General features: G+C 53.4%; 1 protein-coding gene across 1 annotated transcript in view; it reads left to right on the top strand.

Moving 5' to 3' along the window:
• The first annotated feature begins 7,392 nt into the window (after positions 1-7,392).
• LTF (lactotransferrin) overlaps positions 7,393-23,518 on the top strand; it is a 28,438-nt gene continuing 12,312 nt past the window's right edge. Inside the window, exons 1-9 of the mRNA XM_047849112.1 lie at positions 7,393-7,511; positions 13,386-13,549; positions 15,151-15,259; positions 15,570-15,752; positions 16,091-16,238; positions 17,141-17,196; positions 20,357-20,535; positions 20,994-21,168; positions 21,985-22,139. Coding sequence (XP_047705068.1) covers positions 7,469-7,511; positions 13,386-13,549; positions 15,151-15,259; positions 15,570-15,752; positions 16,091-16,238; positions 17,141-17,196; positions 20,357-20,535; positions 20,994-21,168; positions 21,985-22,139 — 1,212 coding nt within the window. The 5' untranslated portion in view covers positions 7,393-7,468. The remainder of the gene's footprint in view (positions 7,512-13,385; positions 13,550-15,150; positions 15,260-15,569; positions 15,753-16,090; positions 16,239-17,140; positions 17,197-20,356; positions 20,536-20,993; positions 21,169-21,984; positions 22,140-23,518) is intronic.

The following is a 23,518-nucleotide window of genomic DNA, read 5'->3' as shown; positions in this document are numbered from 1 at the left end:
GGAAAAGGGGGCATCTTGCTCCCGGCCTCTGCCCCTCCTTTCACTCCACGTGAGCACACAGGAGGTTAAGGAGGAGCAGACAGGGTGACCCAGAGAGAACCCGGCTAGTGCTCTCTGCACCCTTGGCAGAGTGCAAGTTCAGTGATAACATCCATTTGTAGGATTGAATATCGCACCTCACGTGCAGGCACCCCCTATAGGGACCTGGGTTAGTGCAAGCTTTACCTCTGGTTTCAGCTGAACCAAAGTAGGTGGGGGGTGGTGGGGTGGGGAGGAAGGTGACTGACTCTGGAGCTGGGAGGGAGAGGTGGGGGGACAGGAAGGGTGGGTGTCCCTGGAGAGAAGAGAGCACCGAGAAGGAGCTAGAAGGAGAGGTCATGCCAATAGGCCTCTGGCTGCAAACTAATTCCCTAAAATAAGAGTATCTCTGGTCTGGAAAAGGGGGTGCATTAGAGCCGGGGGGGGGTCTGGCCCCCCTGCCTCCGCAGTCCTTTCAGCTCATGTCTATTTCCCCGGTGCTCTCCTGGTGCTCCCCCTGCCTCGTCTTTGGAAGCTGATTCAGGCTGTGGGGGAGGGAAGAGGGCTTTCAGTAGAAGGGGGTCTTAGCCTCCCTGTAGGAGAGGGGGCCGGGTGCTGGGCATGATGGAGGAATCTCTCCCCCAGCTTTTCCCATCACCCCCTCCCCCTCACTCCCCCCCCTCCCCCCAGCTGCTGTCCTCATACTGAGGCTGCTCAGATGCTGTACAGGGCAGGCCAGGGGCAGGACTAGAATGCCCCACCGGCTGGGAGGTTTCTGCAGGGCACAGACTGGGGAGAAGGAAAGATGGGGTGGCCGCCCCCACACCTGCCGCGCTGGAGCTCAGCGCCCCGGTCACCCTCACAGGCCAGCCTTCCTACCTCGTGAGGATGAGAAGGGTGCTGTCAGACTTGTAATCGAAGGATTTGGGGGTGGGGATTTTGGCCTCTCCACCTGCCTCTCTTCACACTCACCCACTGAACGATCCCCCCCTCTCCTCCCCCCCCCCCCCGCGAGGGTCTCCTCTGAGCCAGGCCATGAGTGGACCTTTGTCCTTGAGGATCCAGAGATGGGTCTGCTGCAGCCCTTTCCTCCCAGAGCTCGGCATCCGGGGGCAGGTACAGGCAGGTGGGTCAGTGGGTCAGTGCTACAAGCACCGCGACAGAAGGAGGCTCAGCCGGGGTCGGCAGGGAGGAGAGGGGAAGAGGCCGGGATCAGACAGGGGTGCAGAGATTCAGAAGCTGGAGAGGAGGGCGGGGTAAGACCCACACTCGAGAAAATGCGGGCAGCTGAGGGCAGCCACGTGCTCTGTTAGAAGGAGGGGCATGTGGGAAAAATAACTCTGCCCTGGTCTCCGCTCCGGGGTGCCACCTCCCCCTGCCCACCTGCTCCCCCCCCCGGATGCCCATGCCCAGCCAAAGCCCACTCATCGGGGGCTCGTGAGTGTCTGCTGAGCATTTCGTAAGCATCTCAAGCACCAGATTTTAACTCTGCCCACTTCATGAGGTGGGTATCATGTTTATGCCTCTTTGACCCGTGGGGAAACTGAGGCTTAGACAGGTTATGAGACTAGCAAGGGTCCAGGTGGCTATTTAGAGTGGAGCCGGTTCTCCCATGCTTCTAACCATGTGTCCCTGTGCCCGCTGGCCCGAGAGGCCGTCCGGTGAAGCAGTGAATGGGGGGGTGCAGAAGAGACGTCTACTTGGAGCAGGTGGGGCTGGCCACTCCCGGCCTCGGGGAGCTGGGGAGGAGCAGCGCTGGCCTTGCCCAGCGGGATGGAGACCGACAGTGGCTCCTGGCTCCTCCGGGAGCCGGCTCAAGCTCCTTCTCCTTCCCGCCAGAATGCAGCCCCCTGGGACAGGCGGCTGCGGTGGCCTCAGGCTCAGGTGCTTCCTTCCCCGGGGCTTTCTCTGGCAGGGACCTCATTCCTGCTGGGAAGAAATTTGCATGGTTGACGCTGGGCCAGCCCCTGCCACCTTCCAGGCTGCCCTTGGCTGGCACCTTCCGGGAAGACTTTCCCTGGGCCTGGCCTGCTGCACATTCTCATCTCCGTGGATATGGTGATTAGGCGTTCGTGGAGTTGGGATTTCTGCCAGGGACATGGGGTTCTATTCTGGCAGGGAGAATGGAAATCTGCAAGTGGAAAAGCCAATTTCCACTGCCCCTTGGACCATCGGGCAGAACGGTGCAGTGGCACTCCGGAGGTCTGTGGGGTGCTGGCCCTGTGAAGGGAGGGTCCAGAGGGGCAGGGAGGGTCCCAGGAAGGGAGGGTCCTGATTACGAGGGGAGGTAGGTGAGGAGGAGAAGGAGGAAGAGACAGAAGCTCTTTGTCTCTGTGGGTTCTCTGTAAATTAGGCAAGGTTTGGCAACAAGACATATTAGTTAATAAAGCCACCATTTTCCTGCCCGCCACCCTTCAGCTCAGCTTCTCTCCCCATAGCAGCCCCCACCGCCCACCGACACACCTGAAGACTCTCCAGGGCCTTCGGCTACGTGCAGGGGGCCACCTTGGGGCCGAACGTTTGGGCCTTGTTCTGGAAATCATGACCATCACACTGGCCAACGAGCAGGGGGTTCTCTGTCCACCTCATCCTCAGTTTTGCTCGCTTTCTGCTGTCCCTTCAGGGTGGTCAGCAAAGGAAGGGTCAATAGCAATAGAGGATCACTGGATAAGGGTCAGGGATCCGTGGCGGATTTCTAGATCTGACCAAGTGGGTGACCGTGAGCAAGTTGCCTTGCCTGATTCCGCCCCGTTTGGAAAGCAGGCCTAATGAGGCAGGTCACGGTGCTTCCATGAGGACGGAAAGCCCCGGCCGATGTGCAGAAGCATCTGCACAGAAGGGGCTCAGGACCTGTGGGTTTTCCTTCCTGACGAGATCAAAAGCTAGGGGTATCCCCGGATCTCAGCTTCTGCATCCTGAGCTCTCAGGGAGTTCTGGGCCCTTGAGGGTGACGGATTGGTTGTGGGCCTCAGGGGAGACTCAGGGTTTTGGGTTATCATCTTGTCTCTCTCCTGGGATGGCACCCCAGTCCCAGATACCCACGCTAACGTGGGCACTGCATGCCTCCAAACAGGGACAGACCCAGGCAGCGATGTGCTGTGAACTGGCTCTCCAGGAGGGAAAAAGGCCCTGATGCATAGCGTTTGCTAGTTTCCATGGTGTAAATCCTCCCACCATGAATGATTTCAAGCTGCCGATGGTCCAACAACCCGCCACGAAATTCCTAAATATTTAACAGGTGGCTCTCTGCCCAGCCGGTAACCTCACACATCGGCAGGGGCAGGATCCCTGGTCTGGGGTCTCTCCTGTTGGCCAGGCTGGAGCTCCCGGGTGAGTAGCTATCTCAAGAACTCCTTTTCTCTCGTCTATTCTATCTAGAGTGGGTTCTGCCCAGATCGGGGGTTCTTCCCAGAGCTCCTCTTGGGTTTGAAGCTAGAGGACTCCATAGAGGGCAAGGTGTGGGGCTTACGGCATGCCTGTGTGGAAGGGCTTACCTCGTGCCAGTCCTTGTCCCGGCCAAGGGTCCCCGTGTGAATTTCAGGGGTGGAGAGGAAGCCAGGATGCGGGAGAAGTTAGCTGACTTCCCTCGCCTGCCTGCCAAACACCTGCTCCCGCCACCGTCCAGCGGTTTGTACCATAGCCACCCGGCTTCGCACTCCTTATATTCACGCCATGCCACCGTCTCAGCATTGGGAAACCCGTCCCCTGCTCCCCTGCAGGCTGTGCACGATCTGGCCCCGCTGTTCAATGCCGGGCAAACAGGCAAATTAATGACTCCATGCACACTGGCCCTGGGGAGGCCCTGGCATAGCCAGCTCCGGGCCTCGCTGTCTTTCAGACTCGACACATTGCCAACAGGATCCTTCCCCCACTTCCTGGCCTTCCTCCCCATTCATTCACGCATTCATTCAACCAGTATTGATCATCAGCTGCCCATCACACATACAGGGCTAGCTCGTCAGAGGATTTGAGGACCACTCTGAGGCTCTCTGTTTGGAGGGCTTGGTGGAGGGTGGTAGGAAATCCGAGAGAAGACACCGGGCTGGAGGGGGGGGGATGAGTTTCGTTTCAGACGCACCGAATTTCGGTACCTACAGGCCCTGTGAGAGGAGTGGTTCAGAGGCAGACAGACACGTGGTGTGGCGCTCAGGATAGAGGAGGTGACTTTGTTAATCCTTCTTGCAAGAAGAGTTCCCGGCCAGAAAGCCCCGAGTATTTTTCCGTTGTTCCTCACGCTCAGCTAATTGGTCACGGCGTGCCCACGCTCCCGAGCCTTTACTGGGCTGTTTCCTCCACCTGAATATTCTCCTTACAGAAATGCTGTCCTTTCTCCCGGTATCCGGGTCAAATGTTCTTCCTTGAACTCTTCTGGAATCCTCGTGACGGGAACTGATTGGTCATTTCTCCTGCCAGCCTCCGACGGGGTCGGACGCTCAACCCGCTGAGCCACCCGGGTGGTCCCCACCCTCACTTTGTTTATGCTGCCTGGCCTTTTCCCAGGTGCCTGTGCCTGGCCCCTGCTCCTTGACTGTGCTGTGGGCTCCTGAGGTCACGGACAGCCCCCTCTTCTCCGTGTCCCTCCTGGAATTCACCAGTTCTGACATGCATGAATGAATGCTGATAATACATCAGTTGAACCTCGTCGTCTTTTGGGTAGATCCCTCCCTTGTATGAGCTTCCTCTGTGGATGGAGCCCTGTTCTGCGTGTGTGCAGCTGAGCACATGCCTGGCCTGGGGCTGGGCCATTCCCTGCAGGCACAGCATAAAACAGTCTGCCCTGTGGCCTAATGGATCCCAGTCCTGCCTCGAGGGCATCCCTGAAACTCAGCCTGCTGGTCGTGGCCGCAGGTTCTCTGTGTCCCTGCCAATGCTGTAGCAGACATAAGAGGGTCTAGGGGCCCCTCATCTCACAACCCACCTTTTTTTAGAATTTGCGCTCAGGGACAGACACGTGGGATGTGACATTTCTTCATTCTTCTATAATCATGGAAAGGCAGAGCCGAGTTGTTGATTGAGGCCCAAAGATGCTTCGGCACTCTCGAGAATTAGTCAATTGCGTGTTTCTTCACCAATTTTGAAATGGCTTATTGCAATTATTGATGAAAGCAACTTTCAAGGTTGTGACACTATGTTTCCAAACCATAGGAGACCCTGGATCTGTCACCCCCAAACCCAGGTGTTGCTTCTAGGGCTGAACCCCAGTCCCCACTCTCGTGTCCGGGCAGCAGGGTGCCCGATCAGACCTTACTCTGTGCCTGGCCAGGCTCCACACCTGGGGCAGAGGGGGCCCGCGGATTCCTTGAGGGTCTCACGGATTCGGGCCAGGTCTGCTTCTTCGTGGCCGAGAGCCTGCTGTACCCCCACCCTACACAGGGCTGCCTCCCTAGCTACTGCCCGGCGGCTCCAGGAAATCCTTGGTGCACCACGTAAGCAAACAGCCCAAAGCAGCTTCCCCGGATGAGCAGATTCCAGACTAATGTATTGGCAAGACGGACCTGGCAAGAGCCAATGTCCAGGTGCCTCTGATCTCCCTCCCTCCTGCTGCCTTACTTCTTCACTTCATATCTCTGGGCGCCGAGTTCACATGGATACGTACAGGATGGCCCGAAATTTCTGAGGCTGCAGGCGTGTCCCACGGCATGCGTGGCACCACACTCGGTGACACCCCCCCCCCCCCCCCCAGGCACGGACGTTTAATTTGCTTCCATTTGGTTAATGACACACAGTGCTGCCCCGGAGACCCTTGTATGTGAGCCGCTGTGCATCATGGGGGTGTATTTTTACAAGATACGTTCCCAGCAGAATCCTAGCTTTAGACTTTAAAAACATCTTCCTGAAATACGGTCCGCTGATGTATGAGGACAAAAAGGGCGATTTATCAAAATGAGGTTCCCACAATAGCCAACTGTGGAAAGGGCCCAAATGTCCATCGACGGATGAATGGATAAAGATCCGGTATCCATATATGATGGAATACTAATCAGCGATCCAAAAGAATGAAGTCCCGCCATTTGCAACAACGTGGATGGAACTAGAGTGTATTATGCTAAGGGAAATAAGTCAGTCAGAGAAAGACAAATACATGATTTCACTCATCCGTCGAATTTAAGCAACAAAGCAGGTGAACATAGGAGAAGGGAAGGAAAAATAAGATGAAAACAGAGAGGGAGGCAAACCATAAGAGACTCTTAAAATTTGTTTTTTTCAACGTTTATTTATTTTTGGGACAGAGAGAGACAGAGCATGAACGGGGGAGGGGCAGAGAGAGAGGGAGACACAGATTCGGAAACAGGCTCCAGGCTCCGAGCCATCAGCCCAGAGCCTGACGCGGGGCTCGAACTCACGGACCGCGAGATCGTGACCTGGCTGAAGTCGGATGCTTAACCGACTGCGCCACCCAGGCGCCCCTTTTTTTTTTTTTTTTAATTTTTTTTTTTTTTCATAAGAGACTCTTAAATGCAGAGAACAAACTCAGGGTTGCTGGAGAAGGGGTGGGTGGGGAATAAATGGGTGATGGGTATTAAGAAGGGTACTTGTGACGGGCACTGGGTGTTGTATGTAAGTGATGAATCACTAAATTCTACTCCTGAAACCATTAGTGCCCTATATGTTAACTAACTTGGATTTAAGAGAAAAAAATAAAAAATAAAAATAAAATAAAAAATGAGGTGCCCATCTCCCACCTCATGCTGCCACAAAACAAAACAAAAATAAAACAAGAGTTAGGACAGCCTTCTCACTGGCAAATGAGGGGCCAAGGGGACAGCCGGTGGGCAGTGGGTGGCTGTCACTTCCTCTGAGACCGTTGGCTCTGGTTTCTGGGAGCTGTACTGTGTTCTCCGTGGGGCCAGGAGAGACCCGGTGGGCAGCGTCTGTCACCTCCGCTAGCTGTCCCAGGCCGCTGACCCCAGGCAGCTGGGTCCTCTGCAGAGTTGTGGGGCCGGGGTGCCGGGGAGGGGGGGGGTCCCCCTGCCTTGACCGGCTCCCCTGCGCTTTAGACCCATCTGCTAAAGGCTAGGCAAGTCCCACAGTTCTGATCACAGATGACCACAGATATTCCCCTTAGGATGCCGGCTCTGTGTCCAACCATCTAGGAGGCGCTGAGACCAGACTCAGGGGCCGCGACCCCCCAGGGGCTTGCAGACTGACAGAGGGGATAGACCACCCCAGTAAGCGGAAGGGACCAGAGGCGCAGGGGTTGTAGGCTGGGTTTTCTGAGCGGCTTGGCACTCACTGGTCCTTCTCCCCACCTGCCACTGTTCCCCCTCACCGCCCCCCCCCCCACTTGGCCTTGAGGAACTAGTTGGGGGTTGAGCGGGGGAAGGCAGGGGGTGCCGATTGGGCCACAGGGCGGGCCACACCCCGTGAGGTCACCCAGCCCTGGATAAAGGGGTGCAGAGACTGCTCAGGTGGCAGAGCCTTCGTTGGCTGGTCGCCTCCCGAACCCAGAATGAAGCTAGTCTTTCCTGAGCTGCTGTTCCTTGGGGCCCTTGGTGAGTGCAGGGACTTGGGGGTGCGCCCGCCGGGTGGGCGCCGCGGTCGCCATAACCCGCGAGATGGGCGCGCGTGTCCCCGCGCCCTGCGGGGTGGGCGCCCGTGTGTCCGCGTCGCACGAGATGGGCTCCCCCCGTGTCCCTGCGCCCCGCGGGGTTGGGCGCCCGAGTCCCTGCGCCCTGCGCCCCGCGGGATCGGTGCCCCTCTGTCCCTGCGCCCCGCCGGGTGGGCGCCCAGAGCCTGCAGCGTGGGAGGCTGCGGGGGTGCGGGGGTGCTGGGGGGTCTTGGGGCCGGGCCCCGCCCACCTGCCTGGGGAGGAGGCAGAGCCGAGCTCCTCCAGGCGGATCCGGGAGTTCCCAGAGCTGCGCAAAGCGTCCCAAAGAGCCTCCTGGGACCCTGTCCCATTGCGTCCCAGCAGGACCTCTGGTAGCCATAGGACTGTTGCAGGCTTTTTGCATGGGAGGAAAATGAGACCCAGAGAGCATGAGCGACTTGCCCAAGACACACAGGAGACGGGAGTCAGAAGCCAGCGCCGGCAGGGCTGTGCGACATGGGCAAGACAGAGCCCCAGTTTCTTCAGTTAAAAAACGAGTCCAGCCACCTGCCCACACAGTTGTGAGGTGGAGGCCGGCTGCCCGCTGCTCAACGGTGGGGCCAAGGTGCACAGGCTTCCCACCCCGGAAGGGCAGCGCTGGTGGCACAGACAGCACCCCCCCCCCCCCCCGCCCCCGCCACCGGACCCCACTGTCAGAGGGTCTAAGGGAAAGATGATTGATTTCTGTTCTCTTTTTAAAGCTTATTTATTTATTCTGGAAGAGAAAGAGTGCGCGCACGAGTGGGGGAGGGGCAGAGAAGAGAGAGAGGCAGAGAGAGACAGAGGGAGAGGGAATCCCAAGGAGGCTCCGCACTGCCAGCACGGGTCCCGATGGAGGGCTCGAACTCACAAAACGTGAGATCATCACCTGAGCCGAAATCAAGAGTCTGATGCTTAACTGACTGAGCCACCCAGGGGCACCCCCCTCGCCCTGATTTCTGGTTTTCAATGTGCCCAGACTAGAATTATTTGAAACAATTTCTGGGGGTTTACAGAGGGCACTCACCAGTCGTAGACATTAGTGATGTAGATGTGTGAGGGCGGGGCTTCCGGCAGGGGAGGGGCGGGGCTGTGAGGGGCATGAGTGCCTGGGCAGTAAGTGGGGGGTGGGGGGCGAAGGACAGGTGTCTCCCAATTCCCAGGCCCCTGCCAGCCCAGGTCAGCTTCCTCTGAGCTGGGCGCTCCCTGGGTGGAAAGGACTAATAGAGCGCACAGTGACCTTATGCCCCCAAACCTAGGGACTGTGAAGCCATCTCTGTCCCCACCTCTGGTCCCCTTCTCCAAGTTCCTTCCTATGGTATTGTCATCCCTGTCTTCTCTGAGGCAGGATCGGGTCTGCCAAAGCCAACTTCCCTTCTGCTCCCTGACCTGGGGCTTGCTGGGTAGCACAGCACAGGGTTGGGGCTGCTTGGGAGAGATCGAGAAGCAGGAAACCTTGCTTTCCTGGATGTGGTCACAGGTCGCAGCCACAGATCCTGGCTCAGAGTTGCACCCTTGGGTTCCACTTTCACTTGAATCTTTGGTTGCCTCGCCCCCTCCCTTCACCCCCTCCCCCCTGCTGAATCTGCAGTTTAAGTCCTACAGTCAATAGAATGGTGGCTAGCATCCTAAAGTGTCACTGAAACCCTGTCACCTGTCCTGGGGGATTCCTGCCCTGCCCCCATGGCTGTGCTGGCTGGCAGAGGCTGGCTGGGCCGAGAAGGGTAGCTCCATCCCAGCCCCTGCCTTTTGAGGTCAGAACACCGCATGTCTGCATGGAAACAATCACAAGATGCCTACTTTCAAGAAGTTTCCATCCAGGCTCATGGGGGCAGCGTCTGAGGGGCAGATAGTTCAGATGCTAGGTTGGGGATACAGGAGGGGCCAGCCCTACACCTGCTTTGGGGAACATATCATCTTGAGGGGGGGGGATGTGTGGTTTCAGAGCCGGCTGGTGAGAGCTCTTGGGGGGGGGGGATGAGCTTGTGGTGCACTTGGTGCCCCTGGTGTTTGGGGGGGCTGGGACGGTGGATCTTGGAAAACCCCTCGGTGGTCCTTTAGTCTCCTAGTTCAGCCAAGGGAGAAATGAGCTCTACCCGTGGGTTCCCCATTCCTGCTGCTGTTCGTGCCCTCCCCCCACCTTGAAGCATGCCCTTCTGTTTGGCTCTCCCTCTTCACCCCCAGATCCCATCCGTCACCGAGCTAATTTCTGACGCCAGCTCCCTATTCCTGCCCCTTCTCCATTCCCAGGGCCTTTCTGCTTGGTTCCCGGCTTTCAGTCCACTCCCTCCCCCATTCTAGGCAGAGCCCTTATCTCTACTCTCTTCATGAGCGAGCTCTACTCCCTCTGGAACCAGACCTCCTCTGACCAGCTTGGAGGGCTTTCCACGCTCTGGCCCCAAATCCTTTGCCAGCCCCATCTCCACTGCAGCCCGATTCTAACCTAGCCAGCCTAAATAGACTGGCTAGCCTTGTGGTAAGAACAGGGCGGGGGTTTGTCAGACTGCGTAGATTCAAATCCTAGACCCAATGCTTATTAGCTGTGGGACCTCGGGCAAGCCACGTAACTAGCTAAAGACACGATTTTCTCACCTGGAAATGATATTAGCAGAACTCAGAGAGTTGGGAGATTCGATGTCCAGAGAAGATGTGAAATGCTTGCAGCATTAGCTGTGTGCACATGGGTCCATGGTTCTCGCCTCCAGGAACGACACCACCGTCATTCCTGGTCCCCAGGAGCTCACTTCTGGTCTGGCATTTGTCTCTTCTAGAGCATTCATCATCCTTAGCTTCCTCTTTTTTGACTTTTTTTTCTCTCCAGATGGGAGGGGAGATCTTGTCCCGTCTGCTTACATGAGACACGGTGCTGTGTATACAGACTTCCAGTAAATGCTACTGGGTCACGAGTGGCCGGATAGGACCAGGTTAATATTTTTATGGCAGGACAGTTCCCTGAGGGCCTCGGGATCGATTACATCCTTTGGGATTTCCTGGGACGACGGTCAGTGGGGAAGGAGTGTGGCAGCATATGCCCCTGAGCCCCCGCTGACTCAGCCTGGGAGCCGCTGCCCTCCTCCCCTCACCCTCCCAGGGAGCCTCAAATACCTTGGCGGGTCTGACTGCGCAGGGGATCGTTCATGAACAGGAAGTAGCAGAGGGCTGAATGTTCCACTCTAAAGCGTATCCAAGTGGGAAAGGGGCTTTTGCAATCACGTGTGTGCATGTCTTTGTGTATGTGTGTGTGTGAGAGAGAGAGAGAGAGGGAGAGAGAGAGAGAGAGAGCTTTATCGAGCTGTATTTTACATATCATAAGATTCACCTACTTCGAGTGTACAATTCAATGATTTTTAGGAATTTTACCAAGAGGCACAACCATCACTGTGAAATCTTTTTAGTACATTTCCGCCCCGCTGATAAGATTCTTCATGTCCATTTAGAGTTACTCTCCGTTCCCGCCCCAGCATCCGGCCCACCGCTAGTTACGTTCTGTTTCATCAGTCTGCCTTTTAGGACCTTTCACATACAAGCGGAGTCATACGGCAGGTGGTGTCGTGTGTCTGGTTTCTTCCATTTAGCGTGAATGAGGCTCATTCATGTTGTAGCGCATGCTGCTGGTTCCTTCCTTTTTACTGCCAAATCATACTCTGTTGGGTGCATGCACCGCATTTTGTCTAGCCATTCACCCGTGGCTGGACTTTCAGGCTGTTTCCCCTTTTTGGCTTTTCTGAATAATGCTGCTGTGAATATTCATACACGAGTCTTTATGCAGACATACGCTTTTATTTCTTTCGGGTACATATCTAGGAGTGGAATTCCTGGGTCAAAATGTTTAACATTTTGAGAAGCTGCCAATTTGTTTCCCAAAGTGGCTTCAACTGACTGAGCCTTGCCCCAGGCACCTCTGTGTTTGTATTTTCTTAACTGACTTTTGAAACACAGAAGTTTTGGATTTTGAGAGGTCACTTTATCAAGTTTTTTCATTTATGGACTGTGCTGTTGGTGTCATGGCTGATTAAACTTTGCCCATCCCAAGCTTGCAAAGTTTTTCCCTGTGTTTCCTTCTAAAAGTTTAATTGTTTTATCTCTTATACTAAATTCTATGATCCACTTTCTGTGTATGGTGTGAGGTAGGGCTCTAAGTTAATCGTTTTTGTATGTGGATATATGTTCTGCTAGGACCCTTTGTTAACAGACTGCCCTTCTGCCAATGAATTGCCTTAGTGCCTTTGTCTACAATCAATTGAATGTACATATAAGCATTCTATTTCATTGATCTATATGTCTGTCTTTATGCTAATATCACGCCCTTTTGATAACTTTGGCTTTATAGTATGTTTTGAAATTAGGAAGTAAAATTTCTCGAGGTTTGTTCTTTTTCAAAATTGTTTGACTATTATGTATAAATTATACAAAAATAAATTGTCAATGTAAATTATACAGAATTATTTTGGCTATTTTGCATCAATTTATTTATCTTATATAAATTATAGAATCTGCTTGTCAACTTCTGCAAACCTCCCCCTCCTCCCAGCCTGCTGGAATTGTGATAGGGTTTGTGTTGATACTCTATCTCAGTTTCAGGAGAATTACCATCCTAACAATATTGAATTCATAAAGCGTGCACGTAAATGTTTCTGCATTTATTTAGATCTTTAATTCGTCTCGGCAAAGTTTTAATTTTCAGCGTAAGTTTTGTATTTTTTGGTTAAATATTTCCCTAAGTATTTAACTCTTTTTGATGTTATTGCGAATAGAATTATTTTCTTAATTTTATTTTTGGAGCATCCAAGGCTTATCTGCAAAAATATAATTGCTCTTTGTGTATTGACCTTGAATCCTGTGACCTTGTTATATTTGTGTATTCGTTCTAATAGCATTCTGTGCACTCCTTAGGATTTTCTAGAGTCATCTGCAAATAAAGACAGTTTTACTCCTTCCTTTCTGGTCTGGATGACTTCTATTGCATTTTCTTATTATCGTGGCTAGGATCTCCAGTGTTTTGTTGCACAGGAAACCTGAGAGTGGAGACTTGATCTTCCGGGGGCAAGCCTTCAGTCTTTCACCATTTTAATTTAGTGGTGAAAAACTGTAAGTGTTTCATAGATGCCATTTATCAGGCAACCATGTGTTGGTTAAGAGCTGTGAGCAAATCTGGTCCAGGCTCCTTCCTAATTGCATCGATCCTATCAGCAAGGTAGGAGAGCCAGTCTTTCTGATACAGAGGCGAATGGTGGTAACTCGGGCACATTGACCCATTTGGTACACCACTCGGTATAGCTACTGACAAGGAGTCCGGTGCGGTTAAGTTGCCTCGGCATCAGCGGGGGGCGGTTCTTGCAGTTACAACCGTCTAGGGACACCTGGATTCTTGGCTAGATTTTGCCACTGTTGAGCCGTCAGTCCCTCAGCCTCCTCAAAAGCCAGATTCCACATTAACAAAACAGGAGCAAGAATCCCTTTCCTGCCTACCTCCCAGCTTCAAGCGGGACAAAGCTCCACCAACTGAGGCAAAGGAGCGTCACCAGTTCTTAGAGGTAGGAAATGTGTCAGTTACAGGAAGGAAGGTAACCCAGAGTCTCTGACTGTCTCCTTGAATTTGCGGAGAATCAGACCCCTCTGGCCGGCAGAGAACGCTTGTTAGACAGTCAAGACACTTCCACTTGAGGAGACCGGCCTGACTTAGTGGCCGAATGGGGCAGAAGGAGGAGGAGCAGAGAGATGAAGGAGTCTGGATAAGTCTGGCAGGGGGTGAGGTGGCCTCTCCTATGGGCAGTGGTTGAGCCCTTACTCTTTCTCCCAGGTGTGTGTCTGGGCACCCCTGGGAGAAGTGTTCGGTGGTGCACCATATCACAGGCAGAGGAAGCAAAATGCACCAAATTCCAACAGAATATGAGAGAAGTGGGTGGCCCCCATGTCTCCTGCACAAGGAAAAACTCTCGCCAAGAATGTATCCAGGCCATCAAGGTAAGTCAGTACCATGTGTTGGTTGGAACCCAATTGGATGGAAGGGAAGGGAAGGGAATAAAGTAAAAAATGCATTTCCCCCTTCTTCTGCTTTTCTTCCCCGGGCACCGATGGGTTGGGAGTGCTCCTTCCTCATAGGACACAAGACTATTTGGAAAGCAGATACTAACATTCTAAAGCGGCGACACCACGTGTGGGGAAACTGTGGTTGCAACACAATTTTTTTTCTTTTTTTTATTGTTTATTTATTTATTTTGAGAGACAGAGGCAGGGAGGAGCACGAGCAGGGAAGGGGCGGGGGGGGGGGGAGAGAGAGAGAGAGAGAGAGAGAGAGAATCCCAAGCAGGCTCCACGCTGCCAGCTGCAGAGCCCAACATGGGACTCAAACACCTGAACTGTGAAATCATGACCTGGGCCGAAACTGAGTTGAACGCTTAACGGACTCAGCCACCCAGGCGCCCTGGAACTTGCATTTTCTTAAGTAATGGCAATAAAATGAATCCTACCTTGCTGATGATTTTATAAATAAAACGAAAGCCTACCTTGCTGGTGATTTTATAGTGAAACTGGTCTTCTTGGTTGGTGGCCTTCCAAATTGGCATTACAAATCTTCTGGAAAGTGGACTAACAAGAACAGCCAGAGCCACGAAGATAAACAAGGTCACTGTCTGAGCGAGTCCACGCTTAGTTGCCTATCCCAAGGTGACAGGCCATCGGAAGGAAAAAATTCTACGAGGACAAAGCTACCCACGAGAGCGTAGATTTCATAGCAAAAAGAAAGTGCTGAACATCTGAGGGGTTATTTGACAAACCATGGAACAACCACATTATGGTAAAATATTATGAAGTCAACAAAGGCCCTGCAGAAGTATGAAAATGCATGCCATTTTAGAAGAAGAAAGCAGTCCACAACGTATTATCTGTACCAGATTGCAAATATAAGACATACGGAAACATATGAGAAGTAATACGCTAAAAAGGATGAACATGATTTATTATGATGATTTTAAGATAGCGGAATAGTTTTATTTTCTATTCAATAAAAAAGAACTTAAATCAATATAGGGCTTTCTAGAGAAAGCATCTAGAATAAACAACTTCATTTATTATTACTTGTATTTATTTATGTGAGAGAGAGAGAGAGAGAGAGAGAGCATGAGCAAGGGAGAGGGGCAGAGAGGAGAGAGAGAGAGAATCCCAAGCAGTCTCCATGTTCAGCTTGGAGCCTGATATGGGGCTCGATCCCATGACTCTGATCATGACCTGAGCCAAAATCAAGAGTTGGACACTCAACCGGCTGGGCCACCCCGGTGCCCCTAGAATAAACAACTGTAAGTATAAATGACTGTGAAGGGCAGGAACCATGAGACGATACAGGTGGGGACGCTTATAAGAAAGAGACAATATGCCAACGTCCGTAGTTAAAGCTATTGCCCTCAAAAGAGGGAACTTTGACTCGTGCCACCAAGCGAACATGAGTGAGTATGCCCCAAAGGAGACCCTTTTGAAGATCCTTCTAGATCTTTCTGACCTCCTGAAATCCAGTTGCCTGGGTTGGGGTGGGCTCTCTCCTGAAGCTGGCCTGGCCTCTTTGCTTTCAGGCGAACGAGGCAGATGCTGTGACCCTTGATGGTGGTCTGGTGTACGAGGCAGGACTGGACCCCAATAAACTGCGACCTGTAGCGGCTGAGGTCTATGGGACCCAAGCGGGTGAGTTCTCCCTGGAGACCCGGAAGCTGGGGTGGCCCTGGCCTTGGCCCCGGGCTCTGTGCAGAGTGGATGACATCTAGAGGTGGGCTCACGGACGGCATCCCACTTGCAGGGAACTGAGTCCCTGGGCTCTTTGGGCCCGATGCTGACCCGCTGGGGGAGGACACGTGTGTGCTCCCTGGGGAAACAGAGCAGGTCCCAGGAAAAGCTAGCATATGGCTTCCTTTTCCACCAGGGCAAGGTCACGTTGGGCTGTTTTTCTCCCTCTGGTCTGGGCTAAGAGCTTTCAATTCTCTCTGTCCCTTTGCAGAGCCACAAATCCACTATTATGCTGTGGCCATAGCAAAGAAGGGAACCAACTTCCAGCTGAACCAGCTACAAGGCAGGAAGTCCTGCCACACAGGCCTTGGCAGGTCCGCCGGATGGAACATCCCTATGGGGTTGCTTCGTCCATTCTTAAACTGGGCAGGGCCGCCCGAGCCCCTTGAGAAGGGTAAGATGACTGGAGGACTGTGGGCAGTCTCTGGGCGTGGGAGGGGGGGTCTCCACGCTGGTTGCACGCGCAGGCCACTTTGTAAACGTGGGATGAACCCCAGTGGGCCCACCGCACCAGCGGCCCTTTGGGAGGCGGCAGCTGAGTCTGCTGTCGGCCAAGGCGCGGCTCTGAGCGCCCAGCCTCACGTAAGAGGCTGTCCCGCAGGGGTGGAGGAAGGGGCTCAGTCTCCACCCCCCCGCCGCCCCTCCCCAGTTTGTACCAGCGTCCCTGGGAGATGTGATGAGCTGCGGCCGGACTGGCTCACACCCTGTGGCCTATTTCTCTGTGTTCAACAGCTGCGGCCAACTTCTTCTCTGCCAGCTGTGTGCCCTGCGCGGATGGGAGAGAGTACCCCAACCTGTGTAGCCTGTGTGCGGGGACAGGGGAGAACAAATGTGCCTGCTCCTCCCAGGAACCATACTTTGGCTACGCCGGTGCCTTCAAGTGAGTGAGAAGGCCCTCTTCTCCCCAGTGGCCTGAGCACCCTGTGTCCTCAGGCCGGGAGGCCTTTTCTCTGGCCCCAGTCACAGCTCAGCCTGCCGGCAGGGACCGCAGAGCAGGTGTCGTTCTCCTGAGTCCAAAGAGGGCACTGGCTTTGCCCAGTGCACGTGCCCCTCCAGCCCCCTCCCCTCCGGATCCCCCTCTACGGGCCCTTTACCTCTACCCCAGCCTCGTGAGCCGTCACCCCGACAGGGGTCATTCCTTGTCCCCAGAGACGAGGCCGTGGCTTTGTTTGCACTGGGATGTCCTGTGTTTCCCTGCTGACTTCCGCCCTCTCCCTAGCCACAGAGGGACTGAAGGGGTCTTGTCTTGAGACAACCAGGCCCTCGCTCCCGGAAGGACAGCTGGAGCGTCCAGGCTGAGGTGGTCCGCCCCGCGCGGGCTTCTCCTCCAGCCGGGAGAGAGCGAGCTCTGCCCGACTGCCCCCTGCACCCCCTGCCCCCCCATGCCCCGTGATGAGGCGGATGCTGCTTCTCTCCCCACATCTGCCTCCTGAGCTCAGGCATTTTTGCAGACGGAGGCCTCCCCGCTTGGCCGCAGCACATTTCCCCACTCGGTCCTGGGAGAAAGGACCACATACTCAGGCATATAGAGGCTTCAGATCCTTTTATATAGAAAGACCCGTTTTGCCCTTTCAGGCCCTAACGCAGGAGGTGGGGGGCTCTGGCCAGCCCCTAAGCCGTCCTTCCTCACAATCTATCTGGAGGTGGCCGCCCTCCCAGACAGGTGCGCTCCAAAGCCTCAGAGGAGGGGAGCCCGGGGCCCTGCTCCCCTGGGAGGCCTGAGGAAGAAGCTGGGGACAGCCGGCTCTGTGCTGACCCTTCTGCGACTTTCTCATTTCACAGGTGTCTGCACGAAGGAGGTGGAGATGTGGCTTTTGTCAGGCACACTACAGTGTTTGGTAAGAAGTGGGAGGAGACCTAGGGTACAGCCTCCTTTGGTTTTATTTTGCCATAATTCTGAGCATTGAGCAAATTGGACTCTTCACTTCTTGGCACGCTATTATCAAGGTTCTCTACGGGGCAGGCCTCTTGTTTGATATTATTTTGTTTTGATATGTTTTACTTTATTTATTTATTTATTTATTTATTTATCTATTGATATGTTTTACTTTTATTATTTCCTTTTGATATGTTTTACTTTTATTTAAAAAAATGTTTTACTGTCTATTTGTTTTTGAGAGAGAAAGAGAGAGAGAGAGACAGAGCACGAGCGGGGGAGGGGCAGAGAGCGAGAGAGGGAGACACAGAATCCCAAGCAGGTTCCAGGGTCTGAGCTGTCAGCACAGAGCCTGACGAAGGGCTCGAACCCACAAACCATGAGATCATGACCTGAGCTGAAGTTGGACGCTAAACCAACTGAGCCACCCACGCGCCCTATTTTATCATTTTTTAAAAAGTTTATTTATTTATTTTGAGAGGTGGAGACAGCATGGGGGGTGGGGAGCAGAGAGAGGGAGAGAGAGAGAACCCCAAGCAGTCTCCACGCTGCCAGAGCAGAGCCCGAAGTGGGGCTTGAACCTACGAAACCTAGATCATGACCTGAACTGAAATCAAGAGTCCGATGCTTAACCGACGGAGCCCCCCAGGTACCCCTTATTTCCCATTTTAAGCCATCAGCTTTCTCTAAATCCCCCAATACCCACTACCTTTCTTTTCCTCAGAGACACCCCCGCCTCTGTCCCCGACACAGGTTTTTGGGTTCTGAGACCACAAAAGTTTCGGCATTAGAAACCATGCTGCTGCCAGGATTTTCCATTCAGCGTCTTGTTTTGGAGATTTATCTGTGTTGTATGTCTAGTTCAGTGTTTCTGACAGCTGAGGAATGCTCATCGGGTTCTACTTATCCGTCACCCTAGGTCACCTTGCCTTTCCCTGTACCACAAACAGCTCCATGACTCACGTTCTCCTGTGTGTCCTCTTACTGTTGTGCAGAAGATTCCTGAAATACCACATGCTGCTGCACCCTGCTGGGTGTGCACGGGCTGAACACATGCTTACCAGGACCACCAGAGACAGACCCACCCCACTGACCCGAGACCTCCGGAGATAGGCTTACATTGATCATCTCAATATATTTGCTAGTCATTTTCTAATCTTGACTATTTTCCTATTGAGTTTAATGCCTGTTTCTTCATGATTTTGATTCAGGGAGAGGCCTTCTTTCTTTAGTTTATTTATTTTGAAAGAGACAGAGAGCGAGCGAGCAGGGGAGGGGCAGAGAGAGAGGGAGAGAATCCCAAGCAGGCTCTGTGATGGGAGTGCAGAGCCCGACGTGGGTTCGTGGAGAGAGAGCTCACCCTACACTTGGCTGTTCGTTTTCAAATCTCGTTCAATGAAAAGTGTAGAATTCTTTTGCTGGCTTTCTAAAAACGTCATCCTTTAATTTTAATTAGAATTGTTTTGAGTTTAAATTGGTCCATGGGGAACTATATTTAAGGTCAAGTTGTCCAATCCCTGATCACGATGAATCTTCCTCCTTTGATCACACCTCTTCTATGTCCTTTAACGGAACTTACAAAGTTTCTCTTTGTTGGTCTTACTGTGCGAGGTTAGTTACTAGCTCTTTCATGGTTCGGGTTGCCATTACAGTCTGATATTCTATCTTAGCTTCTGCTTGGTTGTTGCTAATGAGGATAATACTTGGTTTTGGAAGTTCTACCCTGCTGGATACCGTTATTGGTTTTATTCCTTCTTCCTTGGTTTTGTTGGCTTTTCTATGTAGATGACCACATCATCTTTATTTTTTTATTTTCAGTTTTTGAGGTGGGGGGGGGGGGAAGGGCACAGGGGGAGCGAGAGAGAGAATCCCAAGCAGCCTCCACACCCAGCGGGGAGCTCAGTCTCACAACCATTGAGATCATGACCTGAGCGGAAGTCAAGAGTCAGACGCTCGACAGACGGAGCCACCCAGGCACCCCCGTGGATCGCATCATCTTTAAATAGAGTTTGCCTTCTTCCTTCCGGTGGTTCCATCTCGTTTCTTTTGTCAGTTGCGTCCGGCACTGTGTTGGCAATATGACAGCTGACATTTTTGCTTTGTTCCTGATTTTGAAGCGAATGCTTGCATTTTCTCCTGCTAGTATGATTTTGCTGCAGCCATTTTGATGAAAGGCATTTCTCAGGTTCAAGAACTTTACCAAATTCTCCATATTACTAGTTTCCTGAAACAAACAAACAAAAAACCCAACCACAACTAGATGTTGAACGCACACCTGCTTTTTCTGCATCTGTTAAGATTATCTCATGGTGCTTATTAATGACGTGGAGTATTCTGGCTTTTTAGATGATTGACCGTTCTTTGTTAATGAAATAAGCTGATAAACCTTAACCCTGATCTATTAGTTTTTAAAATACTCCGTTAGGTTGAGTTAGCTAATGTATATTTGAGATTTTTGCACGTATGCTCATAAGGAAAATAGGCCTGTAATTCTTCTCTCCTGTACTGCTCTCTCTGATTTTGAGCTCAAGGTTGTACTAATCTCCCAAAAGGACTTGGTCAGGTTCCTGTCACTTTACCTATTGTCACTATACATGCTCATATATGAGATACATTGGCAGCTCCAAATTGGGCTGAACTCACTCATAAAAACAGACTTTCCCCTTCTTTTGATAACACCTCAGGTTGGGAAGTGATTCAACTGTACATCCTGCCTTAAAAATGTTTGTAACTTTTTATTCTTTCTAGAGAGGTGGGTAAGGCAGCGCCCCCTGGCTGCTGCGCTGGGATTGCCTCTAGGAGGGGTTACCATGGAAACAGATGGGGTCTGGTTCAGCCTCCTTGGCTGGCCAGGCAGAAGGTGCATCAATCCCAGAGCAGCCTGTATGATCCAGAGGAACACTGGGCTAGCCCCCAAGGCTTTCTGGTTACTATCGTTACTTTTTTTGAGTGTTCCGGAGCAATCCACTGCCTTTCTGACACCCCCCCCCCCGCCACCCAGTTCTGTAGAGTACCCATGATGTCTCCTCTAGCTCACGATGTGGGAGAAGGGGAGCTCCAGCTCACGGGTAATGCCTACAGTGGGCTCATCGGGCTCCCTTCCACCTCCACCTTTCCTCCAGAGAGCCTGCCAGACAAGGCCGACCAGGACAAGTACGAGCTGCTCTGCTTAAACAACACTCGGAAGCCAGTGGACGCGTTCAAGGAGTGTCACCTGGCCCGGATCCCTTCTCACGCTGTTGTGGCCCGAAGTGTGGATGGCAAGGAGGACTTGATCTGGGAGCTTCTCAACAAGGCGCAGGTGTCCACCTCCTCCACCCCTCTCCCACCCCCCACCCCCCCCTCCGCTCCCGAGGCCCTCCCCACCTGCCTGGATTTGCCGTGGGGAGCTTCCTTCCCGAATGTCCTGCTGCTCTACAAGTCTTTCTGCGGCCTCTCTGCACAAAGGCTAACAGATTCAATGGGCTCTGGACAGCAGAAACAATAGAGGTCTCTCCAGCATTACTGATGAACGGTGTCTCAGGGGCTGGAGCAGCAACAGGGGGACGATGAGGCAGTATTCTCAGGACTCTAAGGTGCCCGGGCCCTAGCGACTTTTGAAGCCACAGCTGAATGAGCCACGGGGCCAGTCCCTCCACACGAGGAAGTGAACCAAGGTCCCCAACACCCAACCAAGCTCCGGGCGCTGTGGTTCAACATTGTGCTTTTCTTTCCTGTCTATTTCCCACTGACGCTGTAATTCCATTTTTCCTTAATTAGGAAAAGTTTGGAAAAGACAAGTCACCTGCGTTCCAGCTCTTTGGCTCCCCTAAGGATGAGAAGGATCTGCTGTTCAAAGACTCTGCCCTTGGGTTTTTGAGGGTCCCCTCGAGGGTCGATTCCGGGCTGTACCTTGGCTTCAACTACCTCACTGCCATCCAGGGCCTGAGGGAAAGTGAGTGAGGCCCGGGCAGGCCCTGCGGGCAGGCTGGTGGGGGTGCTAAGCCAAGGGGCAGGCCTTCCAGAAAGTACTCTCCCTTCTCCGGCAGCAGAGCCCTGCTCTGGAGCGGCCCTTGTCCATTCGAGGCAGATGCCAGTGTGCCGTGAAGCAAGCCAGGGCATTTTAACATGCGGGAGAGTCTCGGGACTAATGTGACAGACACCCAGTTAATGTGGTTGTATGTCCCCGGCTCCCCGGCCCGGACAGAACAATCAACTTGCCTCCCTATGAAGTAAGAACCACGCACATGAACCGAGAGAGCCAGGGCCCCTCCTGGGATGAATCTGGAGGCCTGGTGAACGCAGCTCTGGACTGGGGCCCTGGACTTGGCCGGGGTACCACAGGGGGCCAGCTCAGTCATGGCTCCTCCTCTCCTGGGGGGCTGAGATGGAGTCAGCCTGAGCGAGGACACTGCGATGCAGTTAATGGTGGTGCCTGACTGAGGGGAGGTCAGTCCCCTAGGCCATCTCTTGGGGCTGCCGCTGTCTGTGTCCTTGGAGCTTTAATCCCGTGGGACCCAGATACTAGGCAAGTCACCGCACTAAGGCTTGAAGGGTGGGTTAGAAGCCAGGGAAGCCTCCAAAGGAACCGAAATAGGAGGCCCGGGGTTACGCGCGCCTGGCCAAGGGGTTGGGCCCCTGAGAGTGGAGGGGGAGAGCGGCAGGGGGCAGCGAGCGCAGGGCTTCCGGGCGGTGGGCGGCGCCTGGGTGTCCCCGCCAGGCTCTGGGCCCCACGACCGACCGCTGTGTCCCTGTGTGTCCCTGTGCGCAGCGGCTGCGGAAGTAGCGGAGAGGCGCGCGCGCGTCGCTTGGTGCGCGGTGGGCCGAGAGGAGGAGCGCAAGTGTCAGCAGTGGAGTCGCGCGAGCCGCGGGAACGTGACCTGTGTCTCGGCGCCCACCGGCGAGGACTGCATCGCCCTGGTCCTGGTAGGGGCGCGGGCTCCACCGGGGGGTGGGGGCGATCGGGACCGGGAGACACCGCGCAGGCCCAGAATGCTTGTGGCCTTTCCACTCCCCCGCTTCGAGGAACAGTCGTGATTGTTGCAGGGCGCTGGGAGGACATAGAAAGGTAGCTCGTAGAAAAACAAACAGCAGAGATACACCACGGCTAAAGTCTTGATAATTTCCTAGCCCCGGATTTCTCCGGACACGCGTGCGCGTGCCCGCAACCGTCCTGGATCGTGCCAGTTCGGTTGGTTTTGAGTCCTTGCCACTTAACGGGACATCGTGGCCATTCTCCCACGTGAATATCTATTCCCTGAAAACACTGAAAAATGATTTGAGGATGTCTTTCCCGTGGCTGTGGCTGTTCAGCCACGAACCTATTCTGCTTTGGCCCGTTATTTTGTTATTACCATTAGACCCCCCACCCTGCCCCCCGTGCTGCATCCCTGAATAGAAATTTTCATCCATATCTTCATATCTCCAGTTTTTAAAAATTTTTGTAAGGTTTATTTATTTTGAGAGAGAGAGAGAGAGAGAGAGAGAGAGAGTGTGTGTGTGTGTGTATGCAAGTGGGGAAGTGGGGGAGGGGCAGAGAAAGAGGGAGAGAGAATCCCAAGCAGGCTCCACACTGTCAGCACAGAGCTGATGTGGGGCTCGAACGCTCAAACTGGTGAAATCATCATGACTTGAGCCGAGATCCAGAGTCAGAGGCTTCACCGGCTGAGCCACCCAGGTGCCCCTCCAGTTTCTTTTTAAAAAGTTTTAACGTTTATTTATTTTTGAGAGAGAGAGAGTGGGGAAGGCTCAGAGAAAGAGGGAGACATAGAATCCGAAGCAGGCTCTGAGCTGGCAGCACAGAGCCCGATGTGGGGCTCGAACTCACAAACTCATGTGGGATCGTGACCTGAGGTGAAGTCGGAACGCTTAACTGACTGAACCACCCAGGCGTCCCTCCAGCTTTTTTTTAAATAGAGTTGTAAGAAAATTATTACTGAGCCGAAGAGCGAGTTTGCAGTCTTGATGAATCCATACTCGAATGTTGGGGTGCGGGTGCGTTCATTCCCCTGGCGAGGCAGCTCAGTCGTTTCTGCTCATTTGTTGAACAACTTCTGTGTCGAACTTGAGCGTAACGCCAAGGGGCTGAGACCAGACGAGGCGGCTTGTTCGATCCGTCTCCTCACTGAGTGAGGCTGGTCCAGGAGGGCGTCCCAAGAGCGTCTGGGGGACAGAGGGTCAACGCAACCTGTGCCTGGTCTGTCCATTGGGAGCGACCGCACGAAGGGTGCGCGGGGCTGATAATCGAGAGTGTGCCAAGTGTTTCCTTGGGTGCTCAGTTCAAACAGGCCCTGTCTCTTTCTGCT

The sequence above is a fragment of the Prionailurus viverrinus genome, chromosome A2 (genome assembly GCF_022837055.1).
Source record: "Prionailurus viverrinus isolate Anna chromosome A2, UM_Priviv_1.0, whole genome shotgun sequence".
In the NCBI taxonomy this organism is placed as follows: Eukaryota; Metazoa; Chordata; class Mammalia; order Carnivora; family Felidae; genus Prionailurus; species Prionailurus viverrinus.
Note: the sequence above shows the minus strand (reverse complement) of the source record. Positions and strands in the feature narration are given on the sequence as shown.